The following is a 24,313-nucleotide window of genomic DNA, read 5'->3' as shown; positions in this document are numbered from 1 at the left end:
TTTTTTTTTTACTGAAATCAGTAATGTAGTAAAATCTCCTTCCATTTCTTTCAATGGGTTATCTTCTGTTCAGTGATTCGACGCTTTAAAAAAAATTTTAAAAGTGAAAATAAACACTTGATAATAAGTGAGCCACTAGTTTATTTATGTCTGCATCTTACATTAAGATTGAGTCTTATCAGCTCTTTAAAGTGATGCTGGCAGCCCAGAGTCACTGCCAGTTGTCTTCAGCTGAAACCTCAAGCACTACTTCCCATTTCTGCCTCCCCAGAACCTGTAAGGTTGCAATAAACCCTCACTACTCTTGAGTAGCAGCTACTCCAGCCTTTGGCATTTGGGTAATGTGATTCTAGGAACATGGTTGAAATGCTTCAGCATCAAAGTTTATGGTAGTTTCATCCCCTGGATTCCACACCCCTGCCCCCCCAGTCCCTTAATATGCAGTTGAAGTCTGAGGTGTTTCTCATCTTTGTGAATGTGAACATCACCCTGAACAAAAATAGTCTGTTTAGCCTGTGCACTACAGAGTGTTGCCACCAGATAGAGCTCATGCTGGTCAGCATTAGAGCACAGAATCCCATTTTTCAAGACTTTCCACTTAAAGCTTCTGTTTCACAGTTCCTAAAGGAAAATTAATTTTCAATTTAGTTTTTTAACAGATGGTAAAAGGCTCTTTTTTCCGTCTTTTTTTCCCCCCTGGTATAGTCGCTGTCAGGAGACTTAAAGATAATGAATGAGTGTCATCTTACTATAGTACTTTTCCTGATTTATGACATTTTCCTGCTCTTCTGGAGAAAAATGAGATCAAGACTTTCTCCTAAACTCTGAAATAGCTGTAAGACAGGACCATAAAATGTGATTGCCTGAAGTTGTTGTATTTATCAAAGATCTCATGATTGACTGGAAATATTTTCCAGTTTTATAAATATTTGTTTTTATGCCAGAGACATCACAAACTGTACTTCCAAGAGGCTCAGAAATTTCCTACCCATAATCACAGTAGCTTATATATATATATACTGTATGATTCTTAAATCTGCACATTTAAAGTAGGTAAGATCCTACTGCTTTTCAGTTTTAATGGGATTTGGCTTCTCAAGTTACCCTTTGAAAATGTCCACTAAGAGGAGAGAACTTGTCAGGTTTCTTGAGGTTTAATTGTTCTGCATTATGAAATGTTGATATAGTTTAGTTATTTATGCAACAGTTTAATGTTCATATACTGTGTGTTTGCAGTATTGCTGATTTCTAGGAAAATTACCTGTTTTTTGCTTTGACTTCTTTCTTCTGCATCGTTTTTTGTCCGGTGCTGTTTATTTATCCTAGTTCTAGGCATGCCATGATCTAGATATGACAGAGGACATGGAATATTTTTAATAAATTCGAAGAAACCTCCTGGTGAGGAGGGGTGAGATCATCTGTAATGCAAAACTTCATCTTTGGATGACTTGTCAGTAGAACCTCCTGTGATGGAAGCGATGCTTTGGCTCCCAGAGAGTTAACAGCCCATGTTGCAGACTTGTGTTATTCACCAATTAAATACCTTCTCTTTGAACACAGTTAATAGATTTCCTTCCTCTGAAATTCGAGCCTGTTATTGCTTATGTTCTCTCTCAAATCTATTGCTTTCAATTTATTTCCGAGGAGAAAGAAATTTCCTTTCATTACTGCGAAATCAAAGCATTTTAAAATTACGGACTGAACATATGTAGTCTTGGGTCTATGCTTTGGATTCCAGGCTGGTCTTGGTTTAAAACTAATCATTAATTGTTCCTGAGGTGAACTTGAGATTTCTGCCTTTGGTGTAGGATGATGTGTGCTTTAATGTGTACACAAGCTGAGCCCACACTGAGCTGTATTTCAGTGCCTTTGACCTGTGGATGAATATTTGATCTCGAGTATGAAAAGGGGAATGTTACTTTAAATCATTGCTGATGTTCTTTTTTTTGTGTTCTTTAGTAGGAACACCTTGCTTTCCCCTAAAGTCAGAGCAGAATGTGGCACGAAATGTTGTTGAGTAGGGAATGCCATGCCCAGATCGTATTTTTATGTCCACAAATTGCTTCAATATTGAAAATATATCACAATATCTTGGGCTGTGCCTGGAGAGGAGTTATAAGGTGCTTTGTATTGTTTTATAACAAAAAATTCCACTCAAAATATGAAACACTATGGTGTTTTGGGCCTGGTCTTTTCAGGTTAGAATATTCTCATATAGGAAATGAGTTTTCATACATTTTATCCCTTAGAAGACTCTTCAGTGGTTGCCCTTGTGTTTGTCATTGCTGGGGCTCTCCCTGCCTGGCTGGTGCATCATCAATGGTGAAAAATACCATTGCATAAAGTTATCTCTTATAATTGTATTGTTCATGAGGCAAGTCCTGTCCTTCTCTTTGTCTTTAGAATAATACCAGGCATCTGTGGGTTATTTAGAACTTCAATGTAAGTTTCTAATCCAAAAGATCAAAATGTTTGAGGTTCCTCCCCCCCTCCCATTTACCACCCTTGAACAGTAATCCAGTAATGCACACTTGTTAGTTGCTGTGTTTATGTGGCTTAACTTCATAAAATATTGAGCTTTACTGAAATTGCTTAATGTTTAAGAAACAACAAGCAAACAAACAAAACCCAAACCAAATAAAAAACCTCATCAAATGGGAATTTGCATCAGTGGTGTCAAGGTTTATAGAGGAGTAAAAGACAAGGAATATTTTAACATGTAAAACCTTGGCATGTAGGGATTTTTCTGACATATATTAGATGTTAATTCAAAAGTAAGCTTTCAAAATAGAGGTTTTGGCTTAAAACTGTCAAAATCCAGCAACCACCAGAAAAGCAGTGAACAATTCTTAGATACTGGTTGCCCAAATGAAACTGAGGATTTCACTACTTTCTAACTAATTTAATTGTCAAACAACAGGGTACTTGCTGTGAACCAAAATGAGTTTTCTCTCCCTATGACAAAGTGGTGTGACACTTTAGTGGTTTTTTTGGGGGGTTTTTTTTGTGGTTTTTTTTTTGTTTGTTTGTTTGTTTGTTTTTTTAATGTTTTAGTATCAGGTCCCTTTGTGCCTTGTTGCCAGAAGAAGCTCAGGTGTGTGTACCTGGCAGATTTACTGGGGTAACTTGTGTTACACACCCTTCTGCAGTGGAATAATGGACATGGGTGTAGTGAATGAGAAATTTCAGCTAGAAATGGATGTTGCTACTCAATGCTTTCCTCTATAATGTTGAAATGCTTAGTTTTGTCTATACTCTGGACATTTGTTTGCCTTGTGTTAACAATGAGAACATGCAAGCTATTTCTTAACATTATATGTGATGTCCCTGATGGTTTTCTAATTACATTAGAGATGGATCCTTGGGACAAAGGTCCTTAAATTGTCTTCTGTAAAGCTGTATGTTGGTGCTGCTTGAGGCTTTGCAGACCTGGTCACTGGCAGTGATGCTGACCCTTTCCTGGATGAAGTAGAATAAACTGTAGAAATGGATGTTGCAGGGAGCTAAGACTACATGGCACTATTAAAAACAGGGAGTGATTTTTTTAATTTTTTTTTAAATGAAAAAAAAAAAAAGGAAAAAATGACTTGGCAAATCATAGTAAAATGATCTGGATGTGCATGTTTATCTCCTGCTTTTCCTGCTAACCAAAATAGATTATTCTGTCTTGGGGGAGGGAGGAGGATGGTTAAATAGGAGCTGAACAACAGGAGCTGCACTTTGATAGCAGTAAGAACTAAAAATCTTATTGTTGTTATAATAGCTGAGTGTGTAATTAATCATCTCCTATTGATCTGCTCTTCATCTGGATGCAGTGCACAAAGGCTGAGGGACTCTCCTGTTCTTTAGCTGCTCCCTCTAATCAAGGGGGATGTGAGTAAGACACAGCAGTGCATTAGTCACCTGTGGGCTGGGGAGAGTCTTCTGTGGTGCACCTTCATCCACAGATCCAGAGAACAGCATTGATAATGAGACCTAATCTAAATGAGCTTGGTGCTTACAGTCCCCATCCCAGAGGGCATATAAACATCACAAATATTGATACAGGATCAGGAGAGAGCAGGGATTGATTAGTGGTCAAGAGAGAGGGATGTCCTAATTGTCTCTGGTAGTCCTGATGAATTTTATCAGGGAAATGTGGGGAAATGAGCCTTAAAATAGATTAAGGGTAGAAAGGGGAGTTTGGCAGTTTAAAAAAGAAAAACCTTTTCTGTCATTCCAGGCTTTCTGAATTAATATTGCTATTAAGCAACATCCATCTAGAGACAAAATTTATCTATATAAATAAATATATGTAACTTATTCTTTGCACCTTTTGTTTCTGTGGCCTGTTTCTGAATTTGACTTTCCTTTTTGTGTTGAAATAAAATTTGCTTTTTTCTCCTTTCCAATTGAGAATATATAGAGAGAACACTTTCAATTGACATCTTGTTTGCATATATCATGTTGCTGGCTGTTTCCCCTCTATGGTGCCACACATTTCTGCATGGTGCCCCTCCACCTTTGTAGAGATCTGGGGATGTTTTGCTCGTGTGGTTGGAGTTGTGAGGGCATTCAGACAATTTTCTGGCCTGAGAAGTTTGTAACCAAAGCCATAATACCAATGTACAACTATTTTCTGATCAACATCAGTGCATCTCTAGAGCAAAAACACTTGTCATCACAGCAGTGGACAATTTAACCCTGACTATAATCTTGGTTTCCTTAAGGAGAGTTCTTATTTGATGTTGTCAAACTGAATCTGGAAAGGCAGACTATGCTTTTCTAAACTTTTAATAACGGCATAAAGGCACAAAAGCACCGACCAATTAGTGTTTTGAAAATACAGGATTCCAGCAAGTTGCTTCTTATGACAGGTTTCATCTATTGACTGTTTTATGGGAAGATCAATAGTGTTCAGGCTGCAAATTTGTCAGCTGAGGCAGTACAGGCTACAACAGCTCATTTTTAAGAAGATGTTAACAGCCACCTGACTTAGTGTAGAAGGTGGTGTCATTCACTTAGTCTCTGTGGAAAGACCTAAAATCAGACAGACAAATCAGTCTTTGCTTCTTATTCATTAAGGTTTTGATTTAAAGTTTGCACTGTAGAAAGAAGCCTTTAGGGATATGTTGATGTGTGTTTGCTCTCTCACTACCGTTAAATCTGCCTAACTTTAGCTTCCTGTATTGAGCTGGAAGAAAGTGGGTTGGTAGAATGAGAGATTTAATTTAATTGTCATTCCGAGAGCCAAGTGTCAGGCTCATGTTAGGCAGAAAATGAAAATATCCCTGTCACAGAATATGATGTATGTTTGTAACCGAGAAACAAGAAAAGGAAGTGTCCAAGGCCAGGTTGGACAGGGTTTGGAGCAGCCTGGTGTAGTAGAAGATGTCCCTGCCCATGGGAGGGGAGCTGGACCTAGGTGATCTTTAAGGTCCCTTCCAACTCAAATCATTCTGTGATTCTATGGTAGAGCTATTCCCTTTCTTTTTAGAATTCTAAACACAGGAATGACATCCTGCCTGGAGAAGCTTTTAATTTTCCCTGAACTTTCCTGTTGTGCAGTGGTTCACAGGCACCACAGCCACACGGTTAGCCCAGGCTGCTGTTGCTTCATGTTGGTCTAATTATCTGTTCATTAGAATCTCAAGTCTTCAGCTGGAAGTGTGTAGGGTGTCTTTTGTTTAAAGGGCAGTCTCCTAATGCAAATATTAAGAGAGCTTTCTGCCTCGCCTGAGTCAGACTGACAAGCTAATAATAGCCTTCGTGTTAGCCTTGGCTAACGGAGAGCATCAGGATAAAAAGGTTTTAAGGGACTGGTGTATCAATCAAATCATAGGCCATAATATGCATTTGAGTGTTTTGCTTGTTTTAACACTTAAACTCCCATTAAGAAGTATTTTCTGAATGCAAAGGGCACGGGAGTAAAAATGGAGCTGTTCTCCTCTAAATACACCATTATATCCACTTGAGGCTTCAGGTCAGCCTTGGATGGCCTCTATTAGCAGAATCCTATAGTACAGAAGCTTTCAATAGCTTTCAATAGCTGTGGCCTTGTTCAAGTCACTGTCCTTAAGTTAATAGGTAAGGTATCAAATAAGTCAGATGGCTTAAAAACTGTCGTGTTGGCTCTGGGGGGGGGGGGAGCTGTGAAGATGGTGAATGGTTGGAGAGGGCATGTTTGATTCCCAGCTTTGCCAGCAGAGGATTACATGTTATGCAATTGCTGCAATTTAATTATAGTGTTTCAGTGGTTTTGATATCTGCCTTTAAATTATCCCAAGGGCATCTAGGAGGAATGGCTTACTTTGAATAAATCTTAATAAATATATGACTGCTGCTGGCTTGTTTTGCTCTGTGAGCGCCATTTGTTCCTATTAACCATATCCTAGAAGTCAACACAGCTATTCCTGGAAACATGGCAATATCACATGAGCAGGAACTTATGGGATGGGCTCAATATGTCATTACAGCAATTGTCAGCTTCTCCCTTTTATTTATGGAAGAGCGATGCATATGAATGTACCTTTATCTGGGAAATTTTAGGCAATTCTAATAAAAGGAGATATGCATGAATTATCAGAACATGATGTTCTATTCACTGGAGGGAGAGTCATTTTAAAAAGCCTGCTAAGTGAGACATGGTTGCTAAGTAAGGAGAGGGTTTTATTAGACCAACTGACGTAATGGAACAAAAAAAAAAAGGCAGGCAAGATTTTGGGTGCACAAAGATCATCTTCAGATGGGAAACAAATGGCAGACTTTGGGCTAAGAATGGCTTGGGAACAATGGCTCTGAACTTCAACGGAATCTGTTAAATGTGGAGGTAATTCCAAAGGGAAGGGATGGCTGGAACACATGGGAAGGATTGCTTAGTGATGGAAGTGGCATGGGAATGTGGAGGAAGGCTGGTTTCTGGAGGAATTTACAGCAATCTGAAACTGTGCTGTAACTGTCTTCTATCCTCCTTCAGGCAGGGCAGACCCAAGGAATGGGAAATACAGAGCAATATAGAAATTAGACTCTGCTTTGGAGAAGGAAGAACGTGGGGGGATGTCCACGGGCAGCGTGATTTAAAGTGATGGAGATGAGCAGTTTCTCTAAAGCCTGGGAGCAAGAAGCATTCTAGTTCAGGAAACTAACTTCTGTCAGACAAGGTTTTCTAGTACAAATGGACTCTTTACTGTCCTTCCATGGTGTGATAGGACAGCTGGAGAACACAGTTGTGGACTTTTTTTCTGGCATCCTTTACGCTGGCTACCTGAATTCCTGAGGAGGTGATTGGCTTTAAAATCTGTTTTTAAATCTCATTTGTTTCTCTACGGAAGTGTCCTTGTTGAGCAAAGGACTTCTTTCCCCTGAGGTAAGATCCCAGGCATTTCCCTGGGAGCTGTGGTACCTTTGGGAGACCTGGCTGGATTTCCCGTCCTCTGGGCTTGGCAGGACCACTGGTCTCTGTAGAGTACAGGAAATATTGTGGAGTGGATTTGATCTAGGCAGGGTTTCTTCCATGTATTCAGCTCAGCAGTAAAATTGATCATGGTTATAGTATTTTCCTGTTCTGCACAGGCTTAATTTAATGATATTTGTAAACTACTTGAAGACCTGTGGATGAAGGATGTGCTCTATTATTACCAAGGCTACTTTGTGTGCTGTTCAGACATAATAGGGAGCCTCTGAGATAAAAAGCACCATAAATCTTGAATGAGATATTAACAATATCCAGTGTAGCTGATGAGAACTAACTGCCAGGCAGCTGTTGGGCTGGAACTGTTCTCTCTTATTTGAGCAACCCCCCCTGGTTTTGTAGCACAGGCTCATGTTCGTACCTGTGTCGACTGACAGAGGAAACAAGTGTGACAGTGTGTGTGTTACTTGATCACTCTTTAGCTTGAAGAGAGGTCTCAGACTGAAATTTGGGGAAAGACTTGTCTGCTGAATGTTGTTGTCAGAGTGGGTAAACAAGGTGCCTCTTCCCCTCTGTGTTTTAGTTATTGAGGCTTAAGTTTGAAAAGCCTCATCAGGCTGTCTTGGGGAGTCGGTAATTAAATTATTGTGTTAACAATCTGTAAACTACTCGAAAAAATTAATTTCATTTTGCTGCAGCAAGCTCCTGTCTCAAAAGATGACAAACTCCCTCAGTTTCTGTGGTTTTAGTTAGACCCTGCAAGTTTGATGCTGTTGTTTTCTGTCATAGAGAATTTCCTCATTTACACCAGGACAAAGGAATTGGGATAAGGCTGACAATCTCTGCAAAACCATCGACATGTAACCTTTTTTTTGTCCCTCCATAGCTCCTGCAATCCTGCTATTTTTGAACTCTGGCTAGGTAGCAGGATGAAGATTACATATCATCCTCCAAAGTAGCGTTTTTATTTTGGTCTTGTTATTTTAGGAATAATCAGCAGAGAACAAGGATACTTCCCCTTATGAATTTCATGTGCTTCCCTGAGGGGACTGATAGCAAGGGAGGGCTCTTACAGAATACACAATTTCCCCAGCAATAGTTTAGATAAATCTTATCTGCCCTTGAATCTGTGGTAAATCTTTCAGTGACTTGTGTGGAGCCTGAATTTCAGTGTATGTTTACGTGCTGCTTCCTAAGGCGTAGAGCTGCAATATTTTTAAACAGCCGTATAAATTCTGTTTCAAGCTGTTATTAACTGTTATGCATAGAATAATTTTATGTATATTTCTCTAAATGTCTGAATTTTATGCTGGAAATAATAAAGTATGTCTTTTTCTTTCCCTCAAGGCCGAATGTGTGCCCAGTGTTTGAGTTGGCCCTTGTGGGACACCAAGAGCCCTGTGTTCAAGCCTTTAGTCGGATGGTCAAGATGTGGAAACAAGGGTGTACAAAGAGGAGGTGGTGTGTGAGCTATGAGAGAAGGTAATATATTATCTATCCTTATAAATGGATTTCATTGCTAACCTTTGTGCAAGTTCTTTTGCTTTGTGAGAAAATTGTAAACTTCCTTCATCTGAAATATGTGTGACTTGGTTATGGACATAGTGCCCTGCTGAGACCTTACTTAAAATCTGTTATTACTGAGTAGAAAATGTGACTTTTTTAATGTGTTTTGGATTGGTCATGAACTTCTTGGCTGGCTTTAGATCACAATTTTACATTATCAGAAAATGCTCCTGTCTCATTCTTGTTCAGGTGAAGTCCAGCTGTCAAGTCATTGACTTTGAAAAATTAAACTTCTTTCTGTTTCTGTCATATGCTTGGAACTGATGGGAGATCTGACTCCCCCAACAGCTAAACCCAAAATTGATTGCAAAACAAAATTACTCACCTTTGACTAGCCTGAATACAAATTCTTCAAAAAAAATACATGGACATAATAACATATAAGAGCTATTGGATGTTATCAGGATGCAGTTTGCTATATTTGCTTCATTTTTAACAAGAGCTTCTGATAGAGGCTGAAAAAAATATCTAGTAAATTTGACAGATGAGTAGAGTTAATTACTGATGAGATGTAAGTGGAATAGGAGTTGTGATTGTTCTCTGAAACTTCCTCTCCTCAAAGGTCTGGGTACTACACAGTTTACAAGCAGGTGTACAGGATGGAGCACCAGACTGTCTACAAGTGCTGCCCTGGGTGGGTCCAGCGTGACAACGAGCCCGGCTGTTTGCACTGTAAGTTGGTGGCAAAACTGTGACAAACCAAGGGAGATGACATCCCTTAGCCCTTGCCTTCCTGCTGATGCCTACTTCTGGAAAGACGGATTTTGTTTCTTGCTGTTTATAACTGGGATTTCCAGTTCTAAAGAGGTGATCTAGTGATGGGGAAAGGAACGTCCTTTAAAAATACAAAAGCAGTCATGTAAAAGTACCAGATAGCTCTAATTTTAATCTGACTGTTTAGATTAAGTCTAAACTCTGATTATAGTTGTTGCAGCATTTTTGTGCCAGTCTAGCTTTGACAGGCCAGCCAAATTTATTGCTGTCACCCAAATTATGCAAAGAAATCTGCTGTAAGGCACTTGTTTCTTGGACGTAGCACTCACTGCAGAGCCTGCCTGGGTTTGGCTTTTTCATTGCTGTTGTTGCCATTGGAGCAATTTTGTTTTTGCCCTGTGGTTCTCCATCTGATGAGAACCTCTTTCTATCTAATCGTGATTGGATGTTTTCCTAAAAGATTGAATTTAATTTAAATGATAAGGAAGTGCTTCAGCCACTGTTAACGAGATATCAGTAGAAGATGGCAACCTACTCAGTGTTTAGTTTTGTTACTGTTTTGTCAGTAATTGTATTTTCTGTATGAAAGTTAGCATCTGTTCTTATGTATTTTTTTTATCTTCAAACCAACTTGAGGGCTGCGTTCAGACATCTTGCTTTTATGATTGTCTTTGTAGTTAAAAAATTAAAACAAGCCTGAGAGGTGTTCCTGTTAGTTTTAGCCTGAATCTACATATTTAGTGTGCACCTGTTTAGTTGTAAGAAGTCAAAGATATGTTTACAATCTGTATGTTAATCTCTGGTGTAAAGGAATTTAATGTACGTTAGCACCAGTGGCAATATGAAATTATTTTCTTCCTGAAAGAGCAGTGCAGACTTGCTTTGAATTCTTTAAGGCACCGAAGTGGTTGAATTACTCTTTTATATTTGATACTCTTTGCAACTTTGGCTCAAGTCTGTGGAATTCAAGTTATTGTAAATAAAAACTGTTCTGTGTTGGAGGAAGGGAAGAATTGTCATTCCCTTTCACATGTAGAATATTTTTTAGTATACCAGTGGTTCTTAACCATTGCTGCTTTGTTGTGGAGCAGTTCCTCTGCTCTTTCATTCTGGATTCAGGCAGTGCTTTGAGACCTTAGAAACTGTCTTCTGCCTCTGAAGCATCTTCAAGTTAAACTGCATTATCTTAGTCTTATTTTTATTAAACTTCTTCATGTCAACATGGTAGTTTTACCCATGACAACAAGTTCTACTGAAGTCTAACCTTTCCACTTAAATAAAAAGCTGGGTTTCTTCTTGTTTGGAAGGTGTTGTTACAACAGGACTATGACAAAGGCAATTCTGGAGGATCCTCGGCACAAAATCCACTAAAATCCCCTGTTTCATTCTGTTTGTGTGCACCAGTGCTCTGCACAGCTGGCACTTGCTTCAATGGAGGCAAATGTTCTGAAGAAGGATCCCAGGTGTGCCAGTGTCCTGCAGGATTTCAGGGTCCTCGCTGCCAGTATGGTGAGTCAAATGTAAACTGTCTCAAATGCATCTGGTGTTTGGGGAAAACGCACATTCAACAACAATTGCTATAACATGAATATTTTTTTAATGTTGACTTAAGATTAAAGATGCCTTTGCTGCACTTCTGAGTGTTTATTTGGTCATTCTCTTATTGTCTTTTTTTTTTTTGGTGCTGATTTATAACAAAGCACAATGAAAATTTAATTTGATTGCTATCAGATGAGTGAGTGTCTGTAAAGGATAATATCACTGAATATCAGCAGTGGGGTCCAGCGGAATATCTTTCAATGGCTTCTCAACTTCCACATCCCTGTGGTGCTCTTACTAAATTTCTCGGCATTGTTTTTACACTTGTGAAAGTAAATTCTGAGTCAGAAGAGGTGGGCAGTGGGTAAAGAATGTAGCAAGTGAACCAAATGAGCTTATTCACTGGATTTCTTTTGGTGCATCTGAAAGTAGGAAGGCTGGTTTTACAGATCACTACCAAATATTTCCTAGTATTCTTAGAGTAATTTATTCACCGATCTTTCATTTCACTAACTGTGTTCTAGCATATGATAGACTAAATTCTATATGACTTAGACTATCACCCACTCTCAATGAGAATCCTTTATGTCTCATACACTGGCTCACAATCTATAAACCCACAATGCTTGTCTTGTAATTTAACATACTGTGTAAAGCTCTCCAAAATTACAGAACTGCATCCATTTGGCTTCTTAAGGGAAGGAAGAAAGTCATTCCTTCAGAGTAGGCTGTGATTGGGACAAAGGATTTCTTTTGTATCAGGCAAATGATAATTTCCTTTTCAACTGAAGCACATTTTGTTTTGTTCAAAGAAAGGCAGATTTTTAAGTACTTTGGGTCTTCCCTTTTAAATTCTAATATGTTCCTGTCCTCACCTGGCTTGTCTGTCATGAAATATAAGTGAGAAGGAATGTAACAATAAATAAAATGCAGAGCTGCTTACAATGAATGTTCTGCTGACATGAGACCACACTGTGCCAGCAGCTGCCTTCAGACAGAGTTAGTTCAGTCAAGCTGTGATTGTGTATCTCTTTACTGCCCAGTGAAACCACCAGTTTATATGGATAAGTTGATATGAACCAGAGTGACACCAATGCAGGTTGCTTTGTTCGTAGCTTACAGAAGAGCTGCTGTTTCAAGGTAAGAAAGACCAGGCTCTCTAAGAAGCTTTCACCAAATGCAATATAAGTTTTAGCAAAATATGAACTGTTTTTGCTTGTCCTTTGAGTCTCCTTTTGCTTGGAAATACCTACAGCACTAAGGCATTCCCCATGGGCAGATTATGTGGGTGCAGCCTGTGGACAGCACAGGTCAGGTTTTCAGACTGAACTGAGACTGTTCAGTCTCTATTTCACAGGTTGGTGACTGCAGACACTGTAAAACAATGAGAGGTATCCTGCAGTTCTTGCTCTTTGCAGTTGGGTGGAACTTTTTATCTTGGTCGTTTTGTCTGCTCTCTATTGATTCCTGAGGTCTGAATGGAATTCCAGTCGTCATCATTTTCAGGTTTGTACAGCAGCTGCTATCGCAGCCTGGCAGGAGTAAGTTTATAAATTAAATTCTGAAGGAAAAAAACCTCCTTTCAGGAAGAATGTTATGGACCATTCACCTGCCTAACAAAAGCAAGGTAATTTAGAGTGTAAGGCCTCTTAACCATTGCAGGCATCTCCAGTCAGATGCTTGGAGGTTTGTATCATGTTTGTGCAAGCAAAACTGGATAAGAAATGTACTGTGGGAATAGCAGCTACAGCCTCTAGTTTTTCTGGCTGATGTTGGAATATTGCTGTGAAAGTAGCTTGGATTTAATGCAGCTGCATTACTTAATGGTAATGCACTGTGGGTTTAAATGATCATTAAGTCTAGACCCTGCCTTGCCTACTTGCCTGTGCAACCTTACTGTAAAATTGACTGTTTTCCTTCCAGCCCTTGAACTAAAGGAAAAGGGATCTCTCCTACCAGCATCTTTTGCTTTGAGGATTCTGTGGAATAGATGAGTTCCAGGAAAACCACAGATTGTTTTTGGAACATGTGCTATAACATGGTAGTGGAAAAGCTGGTGCTAGGAGATGTGAGGCTGTCAGTGGGGACTGTTGGTGCAGAGGCCCCTGACCTTGTACCTTGAGACTCTGTCCCTCAGCTGCCTCTTTGGCAGGAGTGTTCAGGAAGCTGTTTCAAGGGCTTTTACACAGGGGAAGGGAGGCTCTAACTGGATATGAGACCATAAACTGCCGGCAGAAATCTGCCCCTTTGACGTTCTTGGTTGTAATCTTGGTTTCTGTCACTTTTGGTTTTGTGGCCTCCTGTCAATCTCCTGACAGAGGAGGAATCATGGACATTTCATAGCTGCACCTGCACTCACTGGAGCAAAATTGCTGCATGTATCCCATTTATATCTCCCCCTCTACAACCCTTTTGCTTATCTTCTTTCTGTTTCTGTCATCAGTGGTGACAGTTAATTTTAAAGTTCTGCTTCTGCAGTAACTCTCATGATCTCCTTGCTGGGTGCTATGATCTGCAGACAATAGACAAGGAATTATTATAAAAATATTATTAAATTCAGTTACTCTAAAAAGCAAATGGGAATGTACATCTCAAGAACCTTCCAGTCTTGCTTTTCCTACTGGTGAAGTTTGCTTGCCATTAAGTTAGGAAGTAGATCAGCGTCCTGGAAATGAAGATTTGTCCTGGGCTGTCCTAGAGAAAGTTTGTGATGGATCATCCAGAATGACTTACGACAGCCCAGTGCCTCATTTCAATCTGAGCAGAGATGATTATTCACAATTGGCATGATCTCAGCTAATGACTTTTCAAAGATATCCTGTGGTGTTTTTTGCAGGAACACGACGCATTCCTGATTAGATGCTGAAAGGGTCAGGGTTCCTGTAACAAACTTACTGTAATTGTGCTTAGAAATGTGTTACTGCATCTCTTGTACACGTCACTCTGCAGTTTTATTATTTCACACACACAAGCAGCAAATAAAAACTCAGAAGAAAGATTTATGAGTGAAATGGTCGAGTTCTTCATCCAGCCATTACAGGGATTCGGTAACAGATTGAGCTGTCTCTGGCATTGTCTGCTGCAATTCATCTTGTAATAATAGACTTATATCAATTACAATGTGAACTTGCAAGCTGGATTTTTTTCTGTTGTTTTTCTTTAACTTGTTTGGAAGTTGTGATCCCCACTTCCCCCAGAGAAAGGGAGAGAAGACTTGTAACAAAATGAGAAGGTAAGACCCAGCACTGAGAATAAAGTCTGCTGCAGTGCTGGTGTCATTGTTATTCACTAGTTGTCCTGGTAATCTTGTTCAAAGCCTGCTGGCCACCTGAGCTGGACATGGAAGTAAATTAATTTCATTTAGCTTGTTTAATTCAGCCCTGGGACTTGCACTTGGACATGCAGCTAGTGAAAACATCCCAAATTCTACAAAAGAGTATTATTTATTTACTCTTCGCATACATAAAATTGATCAGTGCAAAATGAGGGGTTAGTTTTGGCTCTTAAACATTTTGTCATCAAACCTCAAGTTGTTGCTGGTTTTACCAAATGTCTCCCGATGGTTTTAATATTTATGGTAAAAGACAGAGTGAGAACTGAAAAAATTACAGGGTTTGTAATTTCATGACTGCAACAAAGGTTTTGCAAGAGGCTCCCATAATTAGGAAAGAATAACTACAACTCTCTGACATGATGGATGTTATCAGAAGATGTTTAAAAATAGGTGAGGAATGTCCAGGGCAGACTTGTCAGGAAAGTCATCTCATGGTGACATGATGTTTGTCATCTTAGCTTAATCATTTGAAGAAAGCTGAACACAATATTCCAGTGTTTAACAGATCAAGTGTCAATAGATTTAAATTTTACAATGTAATGTTTGCTGTAACACAGGTGGAATTTTAAATGCTTTTACAGTGCCTGATGTAGATTACTGGGGATTGCAGGAAAAGCTTCCCAAGCCCACATCTCGAGTGCAGTGTGGTCTGCTGAGTGCAGTGCTTGCCTGATAAGAGCTTTCTTTTTCACCTGCCACTGACCTTGGATATTAGTGCAGTAACTTTTAGCAAATTATCCCACTATGCCTCGATTTCTTTGTCCATGAAGTGTTGATAATCACAGCGTGTTCCTTTGTAAAGCGCTTTGAGACCCAGGTAATTAAGTGTCAGATAATGGCATTGGAATGTGTGTATAAAGGCAAAATGCACACTGCATGGGTAGCTAAATGAAATGCTTATGAGATAGATATTCATCAGTTCATTGACTGGCTGTCAATCTCTTCCCTAGCTCTGGTCACACGCTATTAAGATATTGAACTATATAAAGATCCTAGTAAACAAAAATGTCAGCACCTCCTAGTCCAGGTAGTTCAGAGTTTTTACACTACAGAACTACTTAAAACAAAAGTGGGTGTGTTTGGTTTTTTGTTTTTTGTTTTTAAATCATTGATTAAAATAGCAAGAATTTTGATGTTACTTCTTGCGAATAAAAATGTTTGCTCATTCACCGTGAAAAAGAATTTTCTTCCATTTTCCTCTAGGAAATACTTCTTCCTGCAAAGAATTATTTGATAAAACTTCTGATTAATGCACTGTCTGCCATCCTGGTGTCTTGTAGAGATGCAGATTTTCTTCTTAGAGACTGAAGACCTACACCAGCCTTACAGGGCAGTGTACATCCACGAGCCAGTGCTATGAATTTTCCTCCTCTGTAGGTCCTTTAAAATAGCAAATGGGAAAGTGAGAGCTCCCATGGATCTATTGCCCATGGATATGTCTTCTGTTTTCATGGCTCTCTCTTTCCCAGTGAAAAGAGATAATGTTTGAGTATTTGTGTGGGTAGATTAGTTCTTAAAGTGCTTTTATGCAGGGCTGCTGATAGCAGAACCTTCACTGTTCCAAGGGTTCTGGCCTTTTTTTCCCCCCATATTTTGGTTATGAATCCTGTGCAGTTTTACCAAAGGTAACACTTTTAACATGAAAATTCTCCATTAGCCCATAGGGAGGATGGAGAGGAAGGTACAAAGATAATTTATGCTCAGATTGCTCTACTTTAGTGCATATAATATCTTGAAGATATCAGGGTTTTTTCTGTTCTAGCACAGTCATTCTGCTCCAAATGACTCAGTCTCATTAGTGAAATTCCAGCAAGCCTCTCAGGGCAAGGGAACAGAGATGACTGATTAGGCTGCTCAGGATTGCAAAGTGCCTGTCCTCTGATAGGAAGAAACTTTGTGATCATCCTCTACTCCTACTGGGACCTGCTCTTCCTCTACTCCTTTTCAACTCTCAGGAAAACTGATCCATCAGTCCTGTACCTAATTTTTGGCTACCATACTCTTCTGGTGATTGAGAAGCGCTGGCAGACAGCAAATATGAAGGTGTAGGTGCTTTTAGTCCTTCCTGTGCCAGTGAAGGAGCCCCAGAGAGCTCTTGACAGCTTTGAGAGCATCCTGTGGGCTGGGTATGTGCTGCAGCACTCGAGAGCTGTGCCATCACTTGTGCCTGCATTAGGGACTGTGCTAATGAGCACTTTCTTAGCACTTGTCAGAGCAATAGCAGTGCTGTGTGCTAGAGTGTCCAAAACCCTTTCAAACAGTAAAACTTGAAAACGTGTGTTTTAAGCAGCAAACACAGCTAACAAGGTGTGTTGATGTGTTTCATCTCATCAGAAGTTAAGAGCAGAACGTGGCACCTCCTTTCTCTTTGTCATGTGTGAAGCACACAGGGGGCATGAGCAGCAGGGAGGATGGTGCTTAAGGGCCTTTGCTTTGCATGTGGCAGGTTGGTTGTGGCCAGCAAGTAATGCTTGATGTGGTGTTAAAGAAGCAGACACTCTCATCTCAGCCAGTTCTAAAGCAAATGGTTTTAATTCAATGAAAGAACAGGCAGTCTTGGTTTTAAACCCTAATATAAATTTGTCATATTGCAAAAGCAGAAGCCCTTGATTTAGATGAATTGATCTGAGAATCCAGTAAATATTTATCTCTTTGCTGTGATTCTTTCCTACACTGAAGATTTCACAGACACTTAAAACTGCTTCAAAGGCAGTTTCAGGTGATTTTTATTCAGTGTTAAGTGTTCTACTGCTCAACATGCATTTGAAAAATACCTCTTATTTAACTTATTTTTGGTGACTTTGGATTTAAATTCCTACTTCAGTTGGCTTGAAAATTCTGCCCTTGCTAAATGCAGTCTAAAGTAAGGGTGACCTTTTCAAATTTCCTCTCTCATTGTCGGTATCTTATTTCATACTAAGATACTGCTGTTTTTACTGTGTTAGTCCTCTTAGTCTGCACCTCTTCACCTTCCTTGGTGTTGTCTGTAGCACACTGGCATCAGGTGAGTTCACACCAAAAGCAGCTTTGTATCTTAGTGTAATCCTCAGGGTATCATCAACCTGTGTCAGCTTGGAGTTGTCAGGGCTGAATTGGTGTCCTGCTTTTGGATGCTCCTCATGCAATCTGCCTCTTGGTGACCTTGGAAGCTGCCTTGGGTGGGGCTGTGAAACATCACAAGGTCTACAAATCCAGGTTTGGCCTTACCAGAAGCAAGGGGAAAATAGGAGAAAAAACCTGATGTCTTTCTCTTTGAGTGCATAATTAGTTTACTAACTTTAATGACATTTTAGCCAAAGTCTCCTGATATAACCTTTTAGATAGCTGGAGACCTTTAGCACTTCAGTGACCTAATTACCTCAAAAATCTGAAAAACAAAAATTCACTGGCTGATTTTCTTTTTTTTATTTTTTTTTTTTTTTTTTAGCCCTAAACCTTAATGAAGCCTGTAAATTTTGCATTGGATTTGAAAATGTTTTGAAAAAGAAACTATTTTAAGTATTTTAAAAAAAATCTTTCTAATCTACGGTGTCACCCCCTAAGTGTGGATCTGTCAAAACAGTCACCTGCTGTCAGGGTTTGGTCTCATGGTGACACACCTTTCTCTGGTCTATCTCCTGTACTCTGTACTTTGATGGCAACTGATAGGTGTCCTGAAACTTCAAATGTACTATGATTTGAATATTAAATTTTAGACATCATATATTCATATTCATTTGTGACTAGAGATCATTGGACCTAAATATAAAGTGTCACAGGCCTGGAGCTGATTAGAAACCCATGAGAAAGATGAGTTGGATGTTCTTTGGTGCAGAGACAAATGTAGTGCTCAGAACACTGCAGAAGGTTCAGGCTATCTGCAATGTCTCAAGAAAAAAAGTTATGATTAAGATAAAATGATGTTATCTAAGTGATAAATAAGAGTTGATTCAGAGGTGAATTCCAGTTATGAGCAAGATCCTAGGAAGGATTCAAAAAACCTGAAAGCATAGCTTTCTCCAACCTTTCCATTCTTTTTTCTTCACCTTCCCCCTGCCTTTGCTTCCCTCTTCACACCCACCTGCTCTTTGCCAGTGCTGTCTATAGAAACACCTTTCAGTGCTGGTAAGATATGAACCTCTCCAGATAAAAAGCCCTTTAAAGTAGCCACTAAAAAGTCAGGAGGAATAAAAGCCTGGCCATTCTAAAATGAGAATGGTAAAACACTGATTGAAAAATCGTGACTGGCTCTCTCCTGAATATGACAGGATATAATAATCAGCCCATCTTGCTGAAAGGCTCTTGAGTGCCTGGGCTTCAGAGGCACTAGGATGGAGGGACAGGTAGACAGGCAATGGGGAAACAGCAAACAAAGATGTCAAAGGTAAATGAACCTCAGAATAACCACTCAAGAGCGAATTCACCTGTATTGTCCTTGCTACAAAAAGCTGTTTACCCTTGGCAGCAAGCACAAAGTAAAAAACAATAGGGGAGAAGTTGCTTTCTAGCTGCTGGCATTTATTTGTGGTTGGCTCAGGAAATGTGCTGAATGTTGTGTGCAGAGATGTTGCAGATTCATTCTTATGCCCCCCCCACTACCAAAAGGTGAGTGAGCTGACCTTGAGTCTCTAGGAACATCTGGGTTCTATTTCATGACTCCTGCTGGTCTCTGGGTTTGCAGCTTGCTTCAGTGCAGTGCAGAGGGATTTGAGCTGGATCACAATCAGGTAATGTGGAGGAGTTCAGCCTGTGGAACTGTGGCTGGGCTTTGACAACACCCAGTTCATGAAGTGATGTAGCTCTGGATGCAACCCTTATATTACAAGAGCATCTAGATAATGTGGGGTTTTGACTGATTTGGCAGAATATTCAGCAGATCATTATGTTTTTAAAAATCATTTTGCCAGTGTATTTTGGGAGTTTTTCAGAGTGAAGTTGGAGATTGTCACTATGCATCTCGTTCTCCTCTCAACAAATAACTCTCCCTTTTTTTAACCTTCCTGTGCTTGGAGTGAGAGGTCAAGCACTTCTGCCTTCTGCTGTGCTTTCTCACCCATCCTCAAAAATGTTTGGACTGATGCAGGTCTCCAAAGAGGTACAAACAAAGCTGAGTTGACTGTGGCTTTCTACTTCAGTGCATTAGTCTTGCATGTCGTTGCTGATTGCTGTTACTGCCATGAAGTGTTCTTGGGGATTGTCATTGCAATGTTTCTGATAAAAGGTAGGAAGTGGAGTTGCCTTGAGCAGCACCTCAAGAATTGTGACTGACAAAGTCAAATTTAGGTAGCTAATTATTTTTGCTGACCTAAACGCTTTGACATATGAGGGTGAACCGATTTTTGTCTGTGAAAGAAAAAAGGATACCTCTAGAAATGTGTGTGTACAGCTGTTCAGTCAGGATTGAATATAGAATCATAGAGTGGTTTGGGTCTTAATGGACCTTAAAGATCATTTTGCACTACACCTTCCACTAGCCCAGGTTACTCCAAGCCCCATCCAACCTGGCCTTGGACACTTCCAGGGGTGGGGCAGCCACAGCTTCTCTGGTCTGGTGTCTCTAAGTCTGATTCAAGACATGGACAGTGGTCTTTAAGAAATTATTTTAGCATCAAAGGAAGGCCTGTGGTGCCTGTCTTGGTTCCTTTCCTGTCCTTGCCTGCATTTTGTTCGGGCTGGATCTTGATATGTGCTTTATGCGAGAGGCTTCAGTGTAGATCTTTAAATGTGTATCCTTTCCTACTCTCTTTCTACAGGAAACTCCTTTCATCCTGTGCCTTGTGTCTCCTTGGGTGTCCTCTCAGTGCTTTTAAAGAAACAGCCATCATCCCCCTAGAAATTTGTTTTCTCAGCTGTAAGGACTGCAACAGAATTCCTCTATGTAAATACGATTTTACAGTCGTTTAACAACATTTTCAGTGCTGATGTTTATTTCATCTAAAAGGGGCAAAAGAGTTAATTACATTGTCTAGAAAGAGAGACAGAATCTTGCCAGCAACCACAAGGCATTGCTGCTCACTTCGATATAACTGAGCTCGCAGTGGTGGCAGCTGGATTTAATTATAAGTTTGCAACCCCGTGGTTTCAGCAGCAGCTGCTGAAGAATGGATAATGCAAGTAGCCTTCGAAGCCATTCACATTAGAGATAAAACCTTGTCATTCACAGAGACAGCTGACTGAACAAGTATTAAAATGAATAAAGATTTCCCCAGGGAGGTTGCAGGATGAGGTTTGTTTTTTGTCTCTCTGGATCTTGCTCAGATATGTCAGGCATGTGGTGTTTTATTCTATTTTCACCCAAAAATATGAGACTATTCACAAATAAAAGTCTTAGAGTATCTAATCCAAGCATTGGTTGTGTGATTAACCTAAACAAGTTACAAAGGAAATAATACTTACTGGATTATTTTGTATTTCTGTAGCAGTCTTAAATAGGTACTATCCCTGCCTGAAACAGGGGGAAGGATGGGAGGAGGCTTAAACATGTGCTAAAGGCACCTTAAAGTTTCACTTTGTTATTTTATACAATGATATGTCAGTAATAGGCCACCACAACTGACATACTCTGTGGCTATAGAAATTATATTTTCATCTTTATGGTCGATGTATTTCAGTTTTTCTAGAATGGAAAATTTAAAATTCTAAAGTGAAACTGAGTTTTGTAAAACTTAAACTAGAAGCTACAGCCTCCACAGGCAAATTCAAGTATTCTCCAAGTCAGAATGGAACAAGAGCTTGTCTAAATGATGCAGAAATTCAATGTTTGATGCAGATTATAGGCCTAGTTTCAAACTTGGCTGTAGTGGTGCCATTCAGTATGACATCCTGATACACATGCAAAAGTGTTTGCTGCTCTGACTGCTTTCTCCAGGAAGATAAAGCTGCACTATTTCATGTGTGGATACAGACACTGTGGTGTCATGTGCAATACAAGGATTTGTCCTAACAAGTTTAATTACCCTTGCTTAATTTTCTCTGCTCAGAAGGGCTTTCCAGCATCTCTGCAATGACAGTAACTACAGTGCAAACCCCAACAATTACTCTGGAAATATGGAGCAGGTTTTCATCTCTACTCAGTCCAACATTTTCTGCTGTCATTTTCCAGCATCATTGGTCACAGTCGCTTCCTAAAATGAATCCACATACTCTTAAATTTTGAGGTGAGTAATGATTTGGAATCCTGGAAACCCTTTTCTGTTTTCCCTGCCATGAGATTTGCTGTTCTCTGAAAATAGGCCCTGTTTAAGGTAAGTTTTGGTGGGCACTTAAAAACCCATGCAAGTAGGGCAAATTCTGGACTTGACTGTTTCAAAGCTGAGCCTTGCACTGGCCTTTCTTAGGCCTGTTCCTTTTCCCCCAATTATAATGAAGCACTGAATTACTCTGCATAAAGGAAGTGGAGCTTTTATTTGTCTAGGCAGATATCTCATTTCTGCTTTGTCACATCCCCTGTAGAGGAAGAGGCAGCTGTGGATGAGGTGGTTCCTGGAGGTGCTGACCCTGTCAGTCTTTGAAATTATTTTGTTTTTATTGAGTGTCTTCATCATTCTTCCTTCTTTTCCCTCTTTATTTTTTTTTTCCCTGTCCTCGCTACTTTCCAAACCTGAAGTTGTGACTTAAACTTTAGATCCAATTATTTCAAAATTGTTTTCTTCTTCTTTGGGTGCTTTGTAATAACCTTTTCTAAGTACACCAAAAGTTGAAAAGGTCAAATCTATTTCGTGGCCACCTGGAATAAAAGTGGCTGTTCCTGCTTTTCAGATGTTGGAGAGATTCTGATGGTGGTACTGAAGTGAGGGAAATGGTGTCTGTGCTATCCTTTTAAAGAAAACTTATTTCTAGCTGTTTCCCTTTTTTGTAAAATCTAATTGCTTTTGCTTCGCCAAGAATTCACGGGCAATTGCTTTTCTCACTCTTACCCACACTGCAAGGACAGCTTTTGTGTTCAGGGTTGCTGACCTGAATCTGTTTTCTCTCCCTGTAATCTCATCCTGTTTTGGAGCTCAGAAAGCTGACAGGAGTTAGGGGAGGCAATATGATCTGTTGGGTGTCTTACATCGCTTCCTTCACATGTGAATACTAGAAATCCTGTTAGTATATAACATAAAGGCTAAATGAGGGGGGAAATAGCCCATATCTAGGGCTAGACTTTCCACTTTTCCATCCATCTCATCTTCCTACATCTACTCCAATCTAAAATGTATCTGCAGTGTGACTTTTTCTTCCCCCTGACTCTTTGCAACTCCTACTGTGGCCTCCGGATCCCTCTGCTGCATTTATGCTGTAAATAATGTAAAAACTGTAAATGGAACTTATTTGGGGTGGTGGAAAAAAGTCAAAATCAAAGTGATGTTAAACCTCCTGAATGTCTTTCTCATCTTGGATCTTTGTACCCTATGGAACATAGTTTTGAAAGTGTGTGTAGTACTTGTTTAACTGAATAGCCCTGTCTGCTTGTTGTGCTACTGCTACAAATAGGGGATGTTTATGTGAGTGATGTTTTCCAAGCTGGGGTCTGCATTCTGTCCCTTCTGGATCTTTGTACAGTCAAAGAAGTTGAGGGTTCAGTTAAATCCTCTCTTCCCTGTTTCCTTTACTTTGTGGTTAAAATCTGCTTTCATCCTCTGGCAGGTGGTACTGTATGAATAGATCTGAGACCTGAATTTGTTTATATGGTGTGCAAAAATAATTCCAATCTCCACTTGTAATAATCTTCCTTTAGTTTTATATGGTGTGGGAAGCAACAGGAGGGAGAATGTGCTAACAGAGTAGATAAGATAGACGTTCATCAGAGGGCAAGTCTAATAACTCTGAAATAAGTTAATATGTTACAATGCTTGCTGAATTCTTTGCATGGAGAGCAAATCCATCTGTGGCATGACTATGCAATTATACATTGATTGCAGCAGAGTTGTACTTCACGTCTCTCAAGAATTTAGCCACAATTGTTTTGTGTTCCACCTTTGTTCCAGCCAAGTAAACTTGAGACAGAAGAAAATTGCACAATACGTGGGGAAAAACTGGAAAAAGGGAAAAACTGTAGGTGTAGCTTTGAGTGTTGCTCTCGTCATCATCTTTGTGTTTCAGAGAGCTTTGTGTGACGATCCATTTCTCCTGGCAGTTGTTCATTATCCTGCCAGCACTTGGCATTATCATTCATTCTGACAAGCACATAATAAAGCTGAGAGTTTTAGAGCTGATGAACTACTGTATCTGTGAATAAATAGTCCAGGATCTTCGGGTTGTGCAACTAATTCAATTTCACTGAAAACATTTTCTTTTGGTTTCATCTAATTTTGTATGAAAATGGAATGGCAGATAAAGGAATCTCCTAAAACCTGAACTGCCATCACTCCTCTATCATGGATTATGGCCAGCTTATTGGAGGTGAAGGATAAAGCTAACCAGAAATTTAGACAAGTGGATGAAGGGTAACAAAACTTACTAAAGTCTCAGAGAAAATTATAGTTATCCATCCAGAAGAGTTCCAAGTGAGGTTTGGTCAGCACCTGACTCTTCTTTCATTTTCTCAAAATTCCTGTGTATTTTGAGATAAGCATTTGCTGCTGTCCTTATTAAAAATAAAAAAGGTGACAAGTTACAAGAATTTTTTTCTTGTAAAACTCTAACTGGGCACTTGGTGAGTTCCAGCACTTCAGAGTCCAGTTACTCCATCCCAAGAATGCTCCTTTCCACATTCTTAAAAATAAATAAGGAAGACTATCCAAAGAAGAAAGCTTGAACTACCACAAAATATACAGACCCCCATATTTGTGAATTTTCAGATGTACCTA

The 24,313-nt window shown here is 39.6% G+C and overlaps 1 protein-coding gene across 1 annotated transcript in view; it reads left to right on the top strand.

The window, feature by feature from the left end:
• The window catches only part of LOC113994350 (multiple epidermal growth factor-like domains protein 6), a 194,091-nt gene that overhangs the window by 3,771 nt on the left and 166,007 nt on the right, over positions 1-24,313 (top strand). The window contains exons 2-4 of the mRNA XM_027733287.2: positions 8,738-8,872; positions 9,519-9,628; positions 11,075-11,179. Of these exons, the coding sequence (XP_027589088.2) occupies positions 8,738-8,872; positions 9,519-9,628; positions 11,075-11,179 (350 nt within the window). The remainder of the gene's footprint in view (positions 1-8,737; positions 8,873-9,518; positions 9,629-11,074; positions 11,180-24,313) is intronic.

The sequence above is a fragment of the Pipra filicauda genome, unplaced genomic scaffold (assembly GCF_003945595.2).
Source record: "Pipra filicauda isolate LSUMZ 115617 unplaced genomic scaffold, ASM394559v2 scaffold244_size1468961_pilon, whole genome shotgun sequence".
NCBI classification, from domain to species: domain Eukaryota; kingdom Metazoa; phylum Chordata; class Aves; order Passeriformes; family Pipridae; genus Pipra; species Pipra filicauda.
Note: the sequence above shows the minus strand (reverse complement) of the source record. Positions and strands in the feature narration are given on the sequence as shown.